The 14580-nt window shown below is 37.6% G+C and overlaps 1 protein-coding gene across 10 annotated transcripts in view; it reads right to left on the reverse strand.

The window, feature by feature from the left end:
* The window catches only part of LOC103457748 (uncharacterized), a 30378-nt gene that overhangs the window by 10379 nt on the left and 5419 nt on the right, over positions 1–14580 (reverse strand). For 4 of the 10 annotated variants that reach the window (XM_081602415.1, XM_081602418.1, XM_081602419.1 and 1 more), the window contains exons 2-28: positions 13391–13497; positions 13203–13254; positions 12965–13129; positions 12666–12839; positions 11229–11267; positions 10262–10417; positions 10009–10170; positions 9810–9848; positions 9312–9467; positions 9050–9217; positions 8839–8868; positions 6992–7024; positions 6665–6811; positions 6383–6541; positions 6222–6257; positions 5434–5586; positions 5169–5336; positions 5044–5073; positions 4035–4181; positions 3790–3948; positions 3629–3664; positions 2360–2515; positions 2091–2252; positions 1930–1965; positions 657–812; positions 372–533; positions 164–199 (exon numbers count right to left, since the gene is read on the reverse strand). In XM_081602415.1, the coding sequence (XP_081458541.1) occupies positions 164–199; positions 372–533; positions 657–812; positions 1930–1965; positions 2091–2252; positions 2360–2515; positions 3629–3664; positions 3790–3948; positions 4035–4181; positions 5044–5073; positions 5169–5336; positions 5434–5586; positions 6222–6257; positions 6383–6541; positions 6665–6811; positions 6992–7024; positions 8839–8868; positions 9050–9217; positions 9312–9467; positions 9810–9848; positions 10009–10170; positions 10262–10417; positions 11229–11267; positions 12666–12839; positions 12965–13129; positions 13203–13254; positions 13391–13492 (3019 nt within the window). In that variant the 5' untranslated portion in view covers positions 13493–13497. The remainder of the gene's footprint in view (positions 1–163; positions 200–371; positions 534–656; positions 813–1929; positions 1966–2090; positions 2253–2359; positions 2516–3628; positions 3665–3789; positions 3949–4034; positions 4182–5043; positions 5074–5168; positions 5337–5433; positions 5587–6221; positions 6258–6382; positions 6542–6664; positions 6812–6991; positions 7025–8838; positions 8869–9049; positions 9218–9311; positions 9468–9809; positions 9849–10008; positions 10171–10261; positions 10418–11228; positions 11268–12665; positions 12840–12964; positions 13130–13202; positions 13255–13390; positions 13498–14580) is intronic. The other 6 variants (XM_081602416.1, XM_081602422.1, XM_081602420.1 and 3 more) reach the window with 6 other exon arrangements.

A 14580-nucleotide genomic window follows, 5' to 3' on the forward strand; every position in this document is an offset into this window, starting at 1 on the left:
ACTGAACTCTCGTGTATGGCTACGGGATGTAAAACATTCCTTTTCCATGGCATGACTTTACCAAAACTCTGGGTGAAAATGTGCAGATTTTTACCTAAGAACTTCGACCTGTTTGCTAAAGCAAACTGATTAACCACACCTCAGGTCTCCATGGTTTACATACCTGTGGAGGGTGGAGGAGGTGGGCATGTAGTGGCATCTGTGGAGCGAGAGGGGCAATAAAACAAAATGTTGGATCTTCAGGTCAGGAAACGTAAATACGTACATATTTGCAGTTGAACAAATAAGGTCTGTATGATTATGTACAGACGTCTAATGAATTTGTACTACTAACAACCTTTATATAGAAAGTAACAAAACATTATTCTTACTTGTTACTGGCTGACAGAACTCATCATTGGGAGGAAGTCCATATAAACATGTACAGGTCTGATTGTTGCATGAGTTGGTGTTGTTGTTACACATGTCACATGGCCAAGCAAAGCCGCTCTCACACCGACACTGGAGCCCATTAGCAGAGTTTGGATCGCAGGCTGTAAAAGATATATATATATATGTATATATATATATTTTATTTTTTATTTTAATCTACTCTTATCTTAGTTGTATCAAATCTGACTCAGGAGGTAAACCACTCAACCTGCAGACTCTCTTACCTGTAGTGAAGTAGATCTCTTTCACCCCCAGAGACTGAGAGATGACTATTGGGAAGGTAAGACTTTGCAGAGTATTTCTGACGTAGCTGAATATATATGATGAAACTCTAGAGGTTGGGATGAACACGACGATGCCCACATCGATGTCCACTAGATCTGCGGTGGTTAGGTGGAGGCAGGTGTAAGAGGAGAGTTCTTTTTTTTCATGCACAGAACTTTATGTCAGCTGTAAATGTTATTTTTTCACAGAATTTTGCTCTGTCAGATTTACAAAAATAATTAATTTTAAAATGAAGCTTTGGTAATATTTACAACAACATGTGCTGTTAGAAAGTAAATTAATGATTTGACCTGTCGTGTGCTGAATGTGGGCTGATGTATTAGGAGTTTATTCAAAGTTGAACAAAATCATATTATTGCTAAAAAAAATGCTGTGGATATTAACACTTTTCAGATTGGAAGATGTAGATAACAAAATCACAAGAGAAACAAAAGTAATACTAAAAAATATTAGCAGTAAGAAAGCAAACACAGGAGAACTTTGAAAAAAAAAGTGGGCTTATGTTCCAGCTTCTGAAAAGGACAGTCATAGATCTGACAGTAATGATGATAATGTAGGTTATGAGAGGTTTGATGAACAAGACCTTCAGAACTGATGTTTATCTTAACATCAGTGTCTCTTTTGAGTTGTGCATTACAGTAACTGATCTAATTAAAGGTATTGGTAAAAAAAGTTGCATGAGGTCACATCTGTGTCTTTATTGTATCTCTAAAATGTTAAATTCTTATTGATCATTTTCAAAGTATGCAAATGGATGTGGAAGCTACAATACCCACTATAAGTAGAGCTGTTTTGTAGAACGTGATTTAATTGTCCGACATGTTTCAGAAATGTCCCATACTTCCACTCACTCTGCCCAGCTTGACCATTTAACTTACTTAACTCTTTACAGGTGTTGGTTGTTGAATGAATGTGTGACCTCATCACTAACTGTTGGACATCTGACTTATTGTTAGGTGCTGAGACTTTGGACCCAGCATTATGTGGCCACCTTCATCATTCCAGAGGATTGTTTGTCATTAATTAAATACTGCTCATCTTTCTTATTTACTTCAGTAAGATTCTTTTCTGTCTTGCACATCATCCCATCCTAGAATCTCCTGTCCCATGTATGCAGCAAAGAATTCTGGGAGGTTGAGTATTTTTTGAATCTGCTTTCTGAAACAGTAAACATATATAGTACCTCAACACAAGTCTACATGTTTTACATACCTGGAGGTGGTGGTGGTATTGGGCATGTGGAATTATCTGTGGACCAATTAGAGATTCAATTCAAAATGTGTGACTATAATCAATGTGATTATAAATCTTGATCAGTTTAAACAGAATCTTATTGACTCTGTGCAGGTTACTCCTTCAGCTGTCTTTCTTACTTGTTACTGGCTGACAGAACTCGTCATTGGGAGGAAGTCCATATAAACATGTACAGGTCTGATTGTTGCATGAGTTGGTGTTGTTGTTACACATGTCACATGGCCAAGCAAAGCCGCTCTCACACTGACACTGGAGCCCATTAGCAGAGTTTGGATCGCAGGCTGTAAAAGATATATATATATATTATTTTTTATTTTAATCTACTCTTATCTTAGTTGTATCAAATCTGACTCAGGAGGTAAACCACTCAACCTGCAGACTTTCTTACCTGTAGTGAAGTAGATCTCTTTCACCCCCAGAGACTGAGAGATGACTATTGGGAAGGTAAGACTTTGCAGAGTATTTCTGACGTAGCTGAATATATATGATGAAACTCTAGAGGTTGGGATGAACACGACGATGCCCACATCGATGTCCACTAGATCTGCGGTGGTTAGGTGGAGGCAGGTGTAAGAGGAGAGTTCTTTTTTTTCATGCACAGAACTTTATGTCAGCTGTAAATGTTATTTTTTCACAGAATTTTGCTCTGTCAGATTTACAAAAATAATTAATTTTAAAATGAAGCTTTGGTAATATTTACAACAACATGTGCTGTTAGAAAGTAAATTAATGATTTGACCTGTCGTGTGCTGAATGTGGGCTGATGTATTAGGAGTTTATTCAAAGTTGAACAAATCATATTATTGCTAAAAAAATGCTGTGGATATTAACACTTTTCAGATTGGAAGATGTAGATAACAAAATCACAAGAGAAACAAAAGTAATACTAAAAATATTAGCAGTAAGAAAGCAAACACAGGAGAACTTTGAAAAAAAAGTGGGCTTATGTTCCAGCTTCTGAAAAGGACAGTCATAGATCTGACAGTAATGATGATAATGTAGGTTATGAGAGGTTTGATGAACAAGACCTTCAGAACTGATGTTTATCTTAACATCAGTGTCTCTTTTGAGTTGTGCATTACAGTAACTGATCTAATTAAAGGTATTGGTAAAAAAAGTTGCATGAGGTCACATCTGTGTCTTTATTGTATCTCTAAAATGTTAAATTCTTATCGATCATTTTCAAAGTATGCAAATGGATGTGGAAGCTACAATACCCACTATAAGTAGAGCTGTTTTGTAGAACGTGATTTAATTGTCCGACATGTTTCAGAAATGTCCCATACTTCCACTCACTCTGCCCAGCTTGACCATTTAACTTACTTAACTCTTTACAGGTGTTGGTTGTTGAATGAATGTGTGACCTCATCACTAACTGTTGGACATCTGACTTATTGTTAGGTGCTGAGACTTTGGACCCAGCATTATGTGGCCACCTTCATCATTCCAGAGGATTGTTTGTCATTAATTAAATACTGCTCATCTTTCTTATTTACTTCAGTAAGATTCTTTTCTGTCTTGCACATCATCCCATCCTAGAATCTTCTGTCCCATGTATGCAGCAAAGAATTCTGGGAGGTTGAGTATTTTTTGAATCTGCTTTCTGAAACAGTCAACATATATAGTACCTCAACACAAGTCTACATGTTTTACATACCTGGAGGTGGTGGTGGTATTGGGCATGTGGAATTATCTGTGGACCAATTAGAGATTCAATTCAAAATGTGTGACTATAAACAATGTGATTATAAATCTTGATCAGTTTAAACAGAATCTTATTGACTCTGTGCAGGTTACTCCTTCAGCTGTCTTTCTTACTTGTGATTGGTTCACAGAACTCGTTGTTGGAAGGAAGTCCATATATGCAGGTACAGGATTGGCTGCTGCATGAAATGTTACTGCGGCACACGTTACATGGCCAAGCAAAGCCGTTTTCACACACACACTGATATCCATAAGTGGAGTTTGGATCACAGACTGTTAAAGATATTTAAAATGAAAAAAAATTACACATTTTCCAATAAAAAGCATCATATTTTAATTAATTTAGCTAAAGGTTTTACCTGTGGTCAGTGTTATTTCTAACACTGTGAAAGCCTGTTGTGTATCAGGGAAGGTTTTATTTAGCAGATTCCTTCTGAATGTACCGAGTGTGTCGTCTTGTAAACTGTTCACTGGGATGTGCACTTCAAGAACCAGATCGATTTGTACTAAAGTGAACAGATAATGTAAATTATAATACTGATCATTTACAATTTATAATTACTACATCCTTAATGTATCTACAATCCTTGCAGGCTTCCCAGACTGAGCTCTTTGCATGCTTACACCCTTCATTCTACAGTTTGTCTTGTATCATACTATAGGTTGGTAGAGGAGCTGTTGTTGGGACCGCGAACAAAAGAAACTTTGATTAATTCTTGTGTGTAAATAAAACTGGGGCTATCAGGAATGTAACTTAAAATATTTAAAGCTGCCTTAGATATCTTTGATAAAAATATACTTTTGACATTTTTGTTAAGACTGTCACTATGTTGTGACAGTATATTATAAGATAAGTTGTGAAAAAATGGCCACTTCTGCCTTCTCTAAAGAAATACACTGCTTGGTCAGAAACATTAAATCAGAGTCAGGAGGTCTTTGATTGATTAACATAGTCAATCAAGCTCATGTACGCGCTATTCAAACCCTTCTTATTGCTCTCTGCTAAACTAAAACTAGTTCCCCAAACATAGTCTGCCATCAACGCTCAGGCTTGTTGGCATGGCCACCACTGGTAGCAGATAAACAGTTTCCCTCTAATGGTAAGTTGCTTCTCTACCACTAGCGCGTCGAGCAGCATGTACACAAACGTGACTGACACCACTCAGACCCTCCTCCTGGCTCTGATTGGTTGTTTCAGATTGTAGGATCTCTGCAAATGTCAACATTAGAATTCTACATTCTATGCTTCCCTGTTATGCATCTCTTGGTCTCTGCAGCACAGAATTCTGGGAGATTCAGGTTTTGCTGAACCTGTTTTCTGAAACTGGCAAGAACAAATATCAACTCAAGTCTAAGTGTTTTACATACCTGGAGTAGGTGGTAGGCAGATGGAGGTATCTGTGGACCAATGACAGATTAAATCTCACCATCTTAAACTGGAATTTAGATCATTTAAATAATTAGTTAGAAAAGCAGTGAAACAGAAAACTTACTGGTCTTTGCTTGGCAGAACTCATCGTTTGCAGGAAGTCCATTTATGCATGTGCACGTTTGACTGTAGACATCACTGCAGGAGATGTTACTGGTGCACATGTTACATGGTAAAGCAAAACCATCCTCACATCTACACTGCAGTCCATCGGTGGAGTTTGGAGAGCAGACTGTGAAAGACATTAAAGCAGGAAAGTCATTCACCTTTACTGTAGATTATTAGCTGACATTATGCAGAGAAAGCACAAGGGGACCAGGTCCTCTTACCTGTGGTCAAGTCTATTTGTAAGACATTTAACTGACTGAGAAGAATAGGGTAGCTTTGATTCTTGAGAGCATTTCGGAATAATGCCAGTATATTTGGTTGCATGATGGTATCAGGAATCCTCACATCAATGACCACGTCAATGTAAACAGGTTCTGTTGAGGTGAAGAGACTCAGTCAAACCTTTAGTGATACTGGAGATCACTGAGGAAACTGTTAATACTGTAAACTCAGCTCCAGTGTTGGCCTGTTTTTGTGCAGAGGTGGATCATCAGAGTTTGAAAGCCCGTCTCTGCAGGCCTTCATACCATCACAATCCCTCACAGATATCTACAAACTACGAGTTTTGCAAATGATCCACTTTGTGTTTGGAGTAACAGAAAGGGATTGTCTGAGTAAGTCAGTGTGGGGACATCAAGTCACAGCAGGGAAAAGTTCAGGCTGTAATTTGGAGGTTTAAAGTTTATGAACTTGATTCCCTATTAAAAACAATAGTTTACACTCTCAATATGATAAATTCCCCTCATAATTAATAATTGGTAGGATAATTAATGAATAAATTAACTCACTGCCTCTATCTTTGTGCACCTCATAAACATCCTTCTAGTTTACTAAAGTGATGATTGTATGTCCAAAAAGATATGAGAAGGAAACCTTCATGAAAAAACTTTCTAGCATTTCTTGGCCTCTGCAGCAAAGAATTCTGGGAGGTTGAGTATTTTTTGAATCTGCTTTCTGAAACAGTCAACATATATTGTACCTCAACACCAAGTCTACATGTTTTACATACCTGGAGGTGGTGGTGGTATTGGGCATGTGGAATTATCTGTGGACCAATTAGAGATTCAATTCAAAATGTGTGACTATAAACAATGTGATTATAAATCTTGATCAGTTTAAACAGAATCTTATTGACTCTGTGCAGGTTACTCCTTCAGCTGTCTTTCTTACTTGTGATTGGCTCACAGAACTCGTTGTTGGAAGGAAGTCCATATATGCAGGTACAGGATTGGCTGCTGCATGAAATGTTACTGCGGCACATGTTACATGGCCAAGCAAAGCCGTTTTCACACACACACTGATATCCATAAGTGGAGTTTGGATCACAGACTGTTGAAGATATTTAAAAAGATAGAAATTTTAAAATATCCTGCACCGTTTTATTCTCAGGATCAATTCAAAAAAAGTAAAACAAATAATGATTAAGTACAGCAAGTAAGTAGACACTCTTACCTGTAGTCAAGATTAACTCTGTAATGTTTAAAGACTTTGAGAACGGTGTGAGGAAGGTTTTGTTGTTCACAGACTCTCTAAACACATCCAGCGTATCAGACTGGTAGCTTGAGAACGGGATGTGTACTTCCAGGACTAAATCAATCTCTGTTAAGGCAAATGCATGAAAATTCCAACAGAATTAAGACTACTGAGAAGTTGGGACAGACCATCCACAAAACTAAACCGTATAATCTCTGACCACTGAGCAAAAGAGGGAAAATGGGAGAGACAATACAGAAAGTTGCTTATTATCATTTTATTTGTTTTTGTTTTTTGTTGTCATACCATAAGTTGGTGGAGTTGTTAAGACCATTGTCACTAGAAATGAAAAACAAAAAAATTAAATAAACATTGGCATTCGCAGAAGTTACCTTATATTTAAATTCCAGTAATTCTTACAGATGTATAGAGCAAGGAACCTCTAAATGTATTATTTTATTCAAATAATCCATTTGTAGGCTATAGAAATGTGACCTCTTCAAACCCTAATGCCCACTTATGTAAGATGTTGCATTTCCATTTACCCACACTTTTCTAATTCATACAAGCTGTTCTCTAATTCATACAAGCTTGTAAACAGTTAATCTGGGAATCTACCTGGATTGATCTCATGATGCATGAAGGATGACAACAGACGTCATTATGTGACATGAGAACTAATCAGTAAAACCAGTCAGTGGAATGCAGATCAGCTGGGTGAGAAGCTTTGAGTAGCCGAGGGAAAGTTGACTAATGAACATGGGAATGCACACACATAGATCTAAAACACTGATTTAAAACTCCCATACTAAGGGGCTTTTAGATGTGTCACTGTGTCAGCACAACTGATTCGCATAAATCGGTCACTAGGCTCTGCAGGACTTGAGTTTGTTTCCTGTATGTTGGACTTGGAACACAACCAGAAGTTGAAGAACATCTGCCTCCAGGACTGGAGTTTGGTAAAAAAGGATTCTCACCAAACAAAACCATCAGGATAAGTATTAAAATGAGAATCTGAAGCAACACACAAAGAACAGAACACAAGAAAAACACCACAAAATAAAACCCATAAAAAGAGATGACACCAAAACATAACATCAAGCCAAAATGATCCAGGTACAAAGTTCAGTTAAACAAAATGCAAAGCTGTAGTGATCATGGTCAAGAGGTTTTAGAAGCAGGAAGCATCTAGTGTAGCAGTCTGTGTTATACTGGCTTCAAAGAAATCTCTGGAATAAGAGACTCTTGATGAGTAGCTGTATTGTGAAGGGGATGATACAGATACAAATTTCTTTCTGGTCAGAAAATGCAATACTTTGCAAGAACCCATGTGTAGAACTCTTAGTATCTCCTCTCAGGTTGTGCTGCAGTTGCGTCTACAAGCTGTCTAGACATCACACAATGGCAGACAATGTGTTAAGAACACGTTCCAGGAACAACACAAACACGGCTGCAAGACCAGAATGAGATGTTGCTCTTGCAGCTCTGGGAGAGGAGGACAAATGCCTCTGTTGTTTCAGTGAACGTACATGCAAGTCTTGCAGCTCAACTGATATTCACATATCTATGACTTTTATGGAACTGACACAAACCCTGTGAAAAAATATAGCAGCGTTGACCCAATATGGTGTGAATAAATCTTGGGTTCTGTTTGCACTGCTGAAAAAGCACACCACTGTGCAACCAGTACCCAGAGAGGCTGCAACCGACTACAAGTCAACCTATTATTTCACCTAACAACTATTTTGCTGCAACAGGGCACTAAAAGACTGTAGAGTGTTGAACTTTCATGTTCAGACGGTAATTTATTTTTATTAAGGTAAATAAACTACTTACTTTATCCACCTTATCCATGTACAACAGATTTGTTGGTAAATGGAAATAAATTGCATTCTCATCTTGCCAACATGATGGCAGAGCAGAAACAATTTACTCACTAGGTTTGAGGTCAATGATGTAATGAACCTGCTGATGTTGCATTATATGCAACAAAGCAGCATGTTTGAATCAAAGCCCCCCTGTTTTCTCCTGGGTTTGTCGAAATATAAATCAGGTAGATTTTTCTTTCTTTCTTTTTAGTTCAACCTGGTTCCTGGAGAAGGAACCAGGCTGATCACAAATGTGTTAATTTACAGTTGAAACGTTTTACATACCTGGAGTAGGAGTTGGGCACACAGATGAATCTGTGGAGCAACGAAGAAAACCGTTTTTATTTTTCAGTCAAGAAAGCCGGAACTGAGCATTCAGGGAGAACTTGCAAGTTCTTAAAGATGCCAGTATAAAATATGATTTTTATTTCTGACACTGTACAGACCCCTATTTGATAAATACAAAAATATACATAAAAAAAATAAGTTTCCTTACTTGTGATTGGCTGGCAGAAGTCGTTGTTGGAAGGAAGTCCATTTAAACACGTACAGAACGGATTGCTGGGGTCATTGCATGAGTTGCTGCTGTTGCACATGCCACATGGCCAAGCAAAACCTTCTTCACATTGACAGAGCAGTTCATTGGTGGAGTTTGGAGAGCAAGCTGGCAAAGGTTTTTTAAAAGATAGAAAGTAAACATTTTAAAAGCCTCAATCCTGATGAGACGGATTAATCGGCAGTTAAGCCAAAGCTCTTACCTGTGGTTAACTCTACATCTAAAACATCTACGGTCTGTGAGAGCTCAATGGGAAAGGTTTCATTTCTCAGAGCCGCCCTGAGTAAATCAAGTAAGTTTGATGGCGCAGTGGCCAATGGGATCTGCAGGTCAAGGACTACTTCAATGCCCAGCCATTCTGTTGACATAAAGACCAGATTTGTGGTGGTTAACAATTTTCATGAGGACAAAAACTTTCCACCTGTAAATAACCATGTATATTTTCACTTTACATTATCATAATACTCTGTGTTGGTCTATCACATAGAATTCCAAAAAATTACACAAAAGTTGGTTTGTAAAACACATTTTTATGACATATTATAGTAGTTTCAACATCTGATTATGATTGGAAACATCCATCTTTTCATGGCGTGATTTTACTTAAGATCTGAGTGAAACTGTGCAGATTCTGCTGAAGCAAACTCTAAGCCAAGTTCAACCGTTGAGCTCCAACTCAGTTCTTCATGTTTTCACATACCTGTGGGAGGTGGAGGAGTTGGCTCGCATATAGTGGCATCTGGAGACGAAGAAAAGAAATAAGGCTAAATAAAAGCAACCAATGTTGCATCCCGGCACATATTTGCAGCTAAACAAACAAGTTCCCTGATCCTGTGCAGACGTCTAATTGAATACTACTAAGAATATTAATTTAAAAAGTAAGAGAACAATATTCTTACTTGAGACAGGCTGACAGAACTCGTCATTGGGAGGAAGTCCATATAAACATGTACAGGTCTGATTGTTGCATGAGTTGGTGTTGTTGTTACACGTATCACATGGCCAAGCAAAGCCGCTCTCACACCGACACTGGAGCCCATTAGCAGAGTTTGGATCACAGGCTGTTTCAAAAAAAGACAGACGGTTTTTTAATTCTCATCCACATCAAATCTGACTCAGGAGGTAAACCACTCAACCTGCAGACTCTCTTACCTGTAGTGAAGTAGATCTCTTTCACCCCCAGAGACTGAGAGATGGCTATTGGGAAGGTAAGACTTTGCAGAGTATATCTGACGTAGCTAAAGATATATGATGAAATACTAGAGGTTGGGATGAACACGACGATGACCACATCGATGTCCACTAGATCTGAGGGGGTTAGGTGGAGGGTAAGAGAAGAGTTCATTGCATTAAGATGATACTGTGGTTTTTATGATGATTAAAAACTGCTTTCAAATGGACAAAATCACTTGAGTTAAGTCAAACTGCATGTACTTTGAAGCTGCATTAGGTATTTTTTATTTTTATTTTTTTTACATATTTGTTAAAACTGTCATATGGAAAAAATAAAAAAACTAGATCTTCTTGTTGTTCTAGTGCTACTTGCAGAAACAACCAATGAGAGCCAGCAGGAAAGGCTTAGAATTGTCAATCAAACTTTGCCTGTTACACACAGCGCTCATAAGACTGCTAAGATTTCTGGTTTGGAGCAGCTGTGCTAATTGTGGAGAACAACCTAACATTACAGAAAAACTGTTTATCTGCCGTCATCAGTGGTCATGCTAACTAGCCTTAGCATTCATGGCAGGCTCTGTTGTGGTAATTAGCAAATAGTAAGAGGGAGGATGTAAGCAGTGCGTAACGAGGATGACTGGAAATGCTACAACCTTCCTCCTGACTCTGACTGGCTGTTTCTGACCAAGTGGTGTTTTCTTCAGATGGCAGTAGAACCACTGGGAGGAGCTTGATTATTTCACACACCATCTGTCTCTTATTATACTGTCAGGTCAAAGTGACACATTTTTTTAAATGTAAAAAAAAACAAAACATTCTTATAAAAGTTGCATACTTCAGCTTTAAGAGGTTCTGTAACATTTAGAAACAATACTAAGATTTTATTTATTATTTTCTCTGCCAAACTAATTTTGCCCCATGCACACAACACTAAATTGTGTCATACCATTTGCTTGTGTAGAAGATGGTGTTGCAGTCGTTGTCACTGTGGAGATGAAACACAAAATGAGTTTAGGTGGGAGTCTATCAGCTCAACGCTGTCATAGCATACCAAGCAAATTTCCCTGATGCAGCAGATGCATGATGTTTTCTTAAAATAGCAGAAATGGGAACTCTTCCAAACAGCTATGAGGGTTCTGAGAAAACTGGTCGGAGCACCTTCTTTGTTCTTGCAGGCATAGCAGAATGCACTTCCTTGTTTCAATTTTTTTGTCAGTGGTAAGTTAAGCACGTCTGGGTTCTTGTTTAAACAAAAGAAAAGGACGATTATCTCCAAATGCATACTAATCACAAATAAAACACCAAGGTTAGTTTTATACCTACTACTTGTAGTAACTGCATCTTTATAAATTTTCAAAAAGTTGACAGTGTTTTAACATTTTGGAAATTGACATAACATTGTCAACATTTTGGAAAATGGAAAAGCTAACCTATGAGGGTTAAATTAAAAATATGCAAAAAACAAAAAAAGTAAAAAACGTTCTGTTGTCGGTTGTGGTTCACACCTTCAAATAACCTTCACCTTTGACAAAATGCCCTCCACAAGTAAGTAAAATCGTGAGTCCACAAAACAGAGAAGACGTAATATTTTCAAGAAAAAAGGAAAAAATAAATAAACCAAAAAAAGATGACATATAACAACAAATTATATAGAATCAGGACAAATAGAGGAAAAATTGGCATTAGAAGAGAAAAATCAATTCCTTTATCAATGGTTTTGCAAAATTAGATTATCACCTTAGATATAACAATGCAGTATTTGTTCAGATATATATAATTTATGAAAATAGCCTATGCATTTCTGAAATTCATTCATGGATTTGACCCGTGCTGTTCTTGTACTTTCATAGCCACTAGATGTCCTCAGGCACCTCTGTTCTTTGTTCCCTTTTCAGCATCTGTTTCTCACATCTTCTTATAACCTCCCATCCCTCCCGTACAGATTTAAAGTAAATACTGAGCCTATCAGTATTTACTGTGTTGTCAGTATATCAGTATGGTGGTTTCTATCTTGCATCTGCCTGCAACATTCATGAATACGTGTTCTCTCTTCACCTCATATCTTAGACTTGAGTGGATAAGGGAGTAAATATATCCACACTATTTTAACCAAAAATACATTTAAAGTCTCTCTCCATACAGCCTGTGCTCGGTCAGTGTTTATAATACCATTCACAACTGCATTAATTCATATTATTTTTGCAGTAATATGTTACAGCAAAAATAATAAGTAGCATGTTAGAGGCAAAAACATGCCACTAACTTGTCACTTCATGTTAGTGGCATTTATTTTAAATTGTTATAGTTTTTTAGTTCAATATATGTAGAGCTTGAATAGAACTTTTGCTCTACTGACTGATGAATGCTGGTTTTTCAGGCCTACCTGTTTGGCTGCTGTTTGACTGGCAGAACTGATCATCAGCTGGCAGGTCATTGATGCAGCCACATGTGCCACCAATGATGGCGTCACAGACCCCGTACCTAATGCAGTTGTTGTAAGACCAGGCAAAGTTCTCCTCACAAACACACTGGTACCCAGTTATGTTTGGTGAACACACTGTGGGAAGAAAAAAAAAACACATCAACGCAATACAAAGGATTCATTTTGTTCCCAGAACAGGAGGATATGGTACAGCATTAATGTTTGTCAAAAGATGAAAACAACACTAAGTCGAGTTATACCTGTTGTGGTCTCAATGCTGTTGATTTCCACAGTGTTGTTGATCACAACGGGGAAGCTGATGTTGCTGAGAATCCTTTGGAGACTCTCGAGGTCAGAGAAGGTTATGACAAGTTGGAGGTCGTGTTCAGTGAAATTTGAGAGAGCAGAAGAGGCTGTAAGAAAAACTGTCCCAACAAAGACATTAATGAGATTTTACTGTATCCAGAAAGGAGCCATTTTATTTCTACAGTGACTCACCTTCTCTTTTCTCTCTGGTATGAAGGATGGATGATGTGGCATCCCTCAGATCCTGTAAAGCATCAGCACATCTGCTTATCTTTGCAATTTTGACCAATGAAAGTAACTATTTCTGTTTTTTTACTCTGTGAAAGGACAATCTCACATAATGTGACACTACAATAAGGTTGGTAACATGCCAGGCTCACCTGAAAGAAGACGGACACAGACTGTCTGAATCCTGGTTGGTCAAGAGTGAAGCATATTACCAACAGCAAAACACCGAACCGCAGGGCCTTTGGTAAAGCCATCCTCACTAAAGAGAGAATAAAGGTAAATGCCCTCCAAGCTTAAGTGTTCCTAAAAACATCTAGAAAACCAGCAATTACATATATACAATCTTACTGGTCTAATGGTGTAAAGACTTGTAGTGTTGAACCTGTAAGATGCCATTCCATCATGTAAGCTAAGCTTTTAAATGTTCCCTGCCCAGAAATACACATAAATGCTACATCCATGTCAGAAGAGACCAGTCATACCTATTTGGGTTCAACCATCAGTGTTTACTTAAAAAGGGTTGACAGAATAATTTAGGAATGGTGATGGTTTATATTTCCAGTTTGTTAAAATATCAAACTTAAGCAAACAAAAGAAAAATGTGTCATTGTTTTGCTTTGTTTATGCCTTTGTTTGACTAAAGCAAAACTGTACTACAAACTTCACCCCTCCCCCCCCCAGAATTTTTACTGCCTTCCTCATTCATTGTTTGAAGGGAAGGTTAGATTGTGGTCAACTAAATTCTCTGGCGTCAGCAGATATTATCTTAAACGGGAAACATGGCCCTGAGACTTATCACTGTCACCCAGTGATGGCTGCTCACAATCAACATGATAAACATTAGCTTCACAGATTTCTTCAGGTGAAGGAAGACAAAATCCCTACAGTTAACACCATAACACTACATCCACGTTGCTTTTCATTTGATGCAAAGATCCTCTGTACCAAAGATCCTACGTACCAAAGATCCTCTGTACAAAAGATCCTCTGTTAAAAAGTTGCAAAATATTTAACATTTTGCACTTTATAAAATTCAAAAAGAACAAGATTATGCAATGCATAATTTCAAGCATGATTTCAAAATGCAAGGATTAATACAAAACCAATGCCATGTCTTTTAAATTGACCAGGTAAGTAAACCATGTGCTAACTTGGCCAAATGTTTGAGCATAAACATCTATTTGTCTTCAAATATGTGTAAGGAAAACTTTACAACGCCTTTGCAAAAGTGTTTGCAAAGCCAATTAAGCTAATATAAGAAAAATACAAAGGCATTAATGCGTAATGACAGCAATAATCGCAATTGTTGTCAGTTTAGATTAAATAAACGCAGATGTTTACA

Source organism: Poecilia reticulata, chromosome 21 (genome assembly GCF_904066995.2).
Source record: "Poecilia reticulata chromosome 21, P_reticulata-male-v2, whole genome shotgun sequence".
Taxonomy (NCBI): Eukaryota; Metazoa; Chordata; class Actinopteri; order Cyprinodontiformes; family Poeciliidae; genus Poecilia; species Poecilia reticulata.